This window comes from Quercus robur, chromosome 12 (genome assembly GCF_932294415.1).
Source record: "Quercus robur chromosome 12, dhQueRobu3.1, whole genome shotgun sequence".
Taxonomy (NCBI): Eukaryota; Viridiplantae; Streptophyta; class Magnoliopsida; order Fagales; family Fagaceae; genus Quercus; species Quercus robur.
The window spans coordinates 31,617,997-31,621,454 of record NC_065545.1 but is presented as its reverse complement, the minus strand read 5'-3'; the positions used below and the strand labels follow the sequence as shown (position 1 = coordinate 31,621,454).

The following is a 3,458-nucleotide window of genomic DNA, read 5'->3' as shown; positions in this document are numbered from 1 at the left end:
AAAACCATTTATACAACTCGTGGGCCTTACAGTATGCACTACTCTCGAAACACAACCGAACTTACAAGCTGAGTCACAACCTGATAATAAGGACTTTAAACTTTCAAGCCCTTAAGGCCCATAACCTCTTCCAGAAGTAGTAAACTAGGAGGTTGGTAATAATACCTTAAGATCTGTCAACATCTCAAGATTCTCGACACACATTACAGATGGGTCAATCTTCACAACTTCAACGTAATTGTATTGCCAACATATGTCCAGGCGTCCTAGGCTTGATCCACAATCCATATTTGTGGTCCTTTGATTTTTTTTTTTTTTTTTTCAACTAACCGTATGCATTTGGGCTAACCCATGCTATGATTGCTCCAAAGAGAATGTCATTTCCTTGGCCCATATCCACACTGTCTTGTGAACAAGATTAAGCAAAGAGAGGCAGAGAGGTTGTGGTTTAAAAGCTAACACACAATGGGGTTTACACTATACCACCAACATTTTGTGGATCAGACTTGTATCTTTTCCTTGATCCCTAGAATTTCATCTATACATCTAGACTCTAGTCTTCAAAATTCCCAGGCGTCCAAGCCTTTTCTTTTGTCATTGGAAGCTACACCTACAAGGGCCCAACTCACACACAGGCCCAAGTTGTCAAATACTCAAATCCCCCCACTCTTTCAATCCCTGCGCTGCTTTCCCTCCAAAAACCTTCACTGACTCTCTCATTCACTCTTCTTAGCCAAAGAAGATCAAGAAACAAACAAACAAACAAACACCATTCACTCACACTGTCACACATCTCTCTGTTTCTCCAAGATGCTGAAGGCTCTTTTTGCCCGCAAGAAAAGCTCGCGTCCCTTCAAAGACTACCACTCCGAGTGGTTCAACACCCTCAAGAACACGCTCTTACCCCTCCTCCGAAGCTCAATCTCCGGCTCAGTCCCAACCCTCTCCACCCACGTTGAAATGCTCCACCAACACTTCCAATCCTACTACGAAGCCCTCGACCTCGCCGCCTCCCACGATGTCTCTCAGCTCCTCTTCCCCTATTGGCGCAACTCCCTCGAGAAGCCTTTTCTTTGGCTTGGCGACCTCCATCCCTACCTCTTCACCAACCTCCTTCGCTCATTCCTTGAGGACACTGATGAAGAAGAAGAAGAGACAGAGGATGAATTCAATGATGATGTGGTTCGAGAGAATTATAAGTACTTATTCGATAAACCGTGGGAGGTTGCAATGGCATGGAAGAACCCGAGTAGTAACTTGACTACCCGGGTTGATCAAATTGAGTGTGGACTAAGGCTGATGGTGCCGGCATTGGTAGACAGGGTGAGGAATGCACAGGCGGGGCTGGTGGAGCGTGTGGCGGAGGATTGGGTCTGGTACCAGGGGAGGAAAGAGGCGGCTAGACCAGTCATTGTGGAGGCGGTGGAGGCCGAGATTGAGGAGATGGTGAGTGCGTTCTTGGATGCTAATAGGATGAGGAGGAGCGTTCTTGCAGAGATTATCAGCGCCACCAGTGTGTATCAGGGGGCTCTGTTTCTTGAAGGGCTAGCCCAATTTCTTGTTGGGTTGAGGGACCCTCAATTGCTCGCCCAATTCGAAAGTTGCCAGATGCGTCTCAATAAACCAAGCCGCATTGCCCTTTGATCCTTCTATTTATTTTGTGTTCTTGGTCTGAAGTGTGGGATTTATTGAAATTTCTTGCATTTCTTGGAGCATTTTTCTTCTATATATGGAGTTCTTGGGCAAGTTTTCTTTGCTATGTAGTTCAATTCCATTTGTTGAAATACCATTTACTGTTGTGAAGCATGCATTTTTCTGCTATGATTTTTTTGACTTTGCCCGGGAACAATGTTATTGGCAGAGTATAACCTTTTTCTTGATCTGTAATAGTTCTTTGGGAAGTCTTGCTTCAATCATCTTGAGTACTGGTTGTTAACTTCTCAAGGGAAGTGGAAAATTTTATGTCGTCTTTAATCTAAATAAGCAATTTTGTTTTGTTTTGTTTTGTTTTCTCTCTATTCTTTTTTTGGTTGAAGTTGCTAAACACTGTTGTTGATCAGATTTGGTGAATCCTGAAATTTATTAGTTTCATTTCCTCTTGTTATGGTGAGTAAAAGTGAGTGTCATAGCGGCTTGAATCAGCCAATAATTTTGGCCCCTTTCCTTTGATTGTTGAGGCATCCTACACTACCCACAAAAAGGTTAGCAAAATCGAAAGTTTAGAGAAGTAACTGTGATCTTGTTTTGTAAGTGTAGTTTTCACGCCTTCATGTTGATTAATAAAGAGGATCAGGCATAAATTATAGATTGTGTTTGATATTGAGATCAGGCAATCATTAGAATCCTCTTATGCATAAGCCTACCCATTTATGACATGGCCTATCTTAACCAAAAAACTCATGTCCGTCCCTTTAGGTTTCCCTAGTAATAAAGTGATCACATTCCAGCAGCCTCATGTCACTAAGAATATGAACAGCTAATCTAAAAAAAAAATTGAAACAACGGGAATGAGCTTTAAGCCCAATAAGTGATAATTCATACACCATTATATAGGAATAACAAAAGGTATTAGGTTCATATAGATAAACTATCAGGAAGGGTGTCCAAAAAAAAATTATTAAGACAATAAATTTAATGATCTCAAAGTCAAAATTTAGACCAAACAAGGAAAACAAGATAGTTGTATGTACCTAATTTATTGCTCAATTTATAAGAATAGTATGAATATGCACAATATAAAATAAATAAATAAACTGTCAGGTCCAGTGTATTGCTCCTTTAGGAAGAAGGGTACACTACCATGTGGCTAGACATGGCAAAACGGGTCAGAATTTTCTAACCCGACCCAACCCGAAAAATACCCGACCCAAACCCGATTTTTTTGACCCGAAGCAAAAACGGGTTGACCCGTGACCCGACTCATGTTTTTTGCGGGTCAACCCGACCCGACTCGAACCATTTTTTTAAAACTTTTTTTTTTTTTTTGGTAAAAAAAAAAAAAGTGAAATTAAGACAATATTGGTTTAATTGTTTATTGTGAGCTTTAAGGAAACAATTGATACATTTACATAATTGCATGCAAATTAATTGAAAAATAAATGGTTGAGCATTCTGTAATGAGTAAAGAGTTTTAGATATCAAATAGCAAAGTATATGCCAAGATAATATGGTTACAGTAAAGTTAAAAACAGATTTAAAATTGTAAATATGTGTGAAACACATTCACAAGTGTGAAAATAGTAAAGCCAAAGTATCAAATTAGCATAAATTATGAATGCTTAGATCTATTTTTTAACAATTTATGTTCAAAATAAACGGCTTTTCAAAATAAATTATAATATCTCCTAGAGTGTGTGCTGCTTAACAATGATATGATCTTCATAAAAGAGACTAGGTATAAATAAGTAAGCAATCAAGCTTTAATGTATATCTCAAATTGAAATAGAGTGTCAACCACA

At 39.2% G+C, this 3,458-nt stretch overlaps 1 protein-coding gene across 1 annotated transcript; it reads left to right on the top strand.

Moving 5' to 3' along the window:
* The first annotated feature begins 697 nt into the window (after positions 1-697).
* On the top strand, positions 698-1,961 carry LOC126710314 (protein INAPERTURATE POLLEN1). The gene has a single exon (XM_050410718.1). The coding sequence runs from the start codon at positions 811-813 to the stop codon at positions 1,642-1,644; it is 834 nt and encodes a 277-aa protein (XP_050266675.1). The 5' UTR covers positions 698-810; the 3' UTR covers positions 1,645-1,961.
* The last annotated feature ends 1,497 nt before the right edge of the window (positions 1,962-3,458 follow it).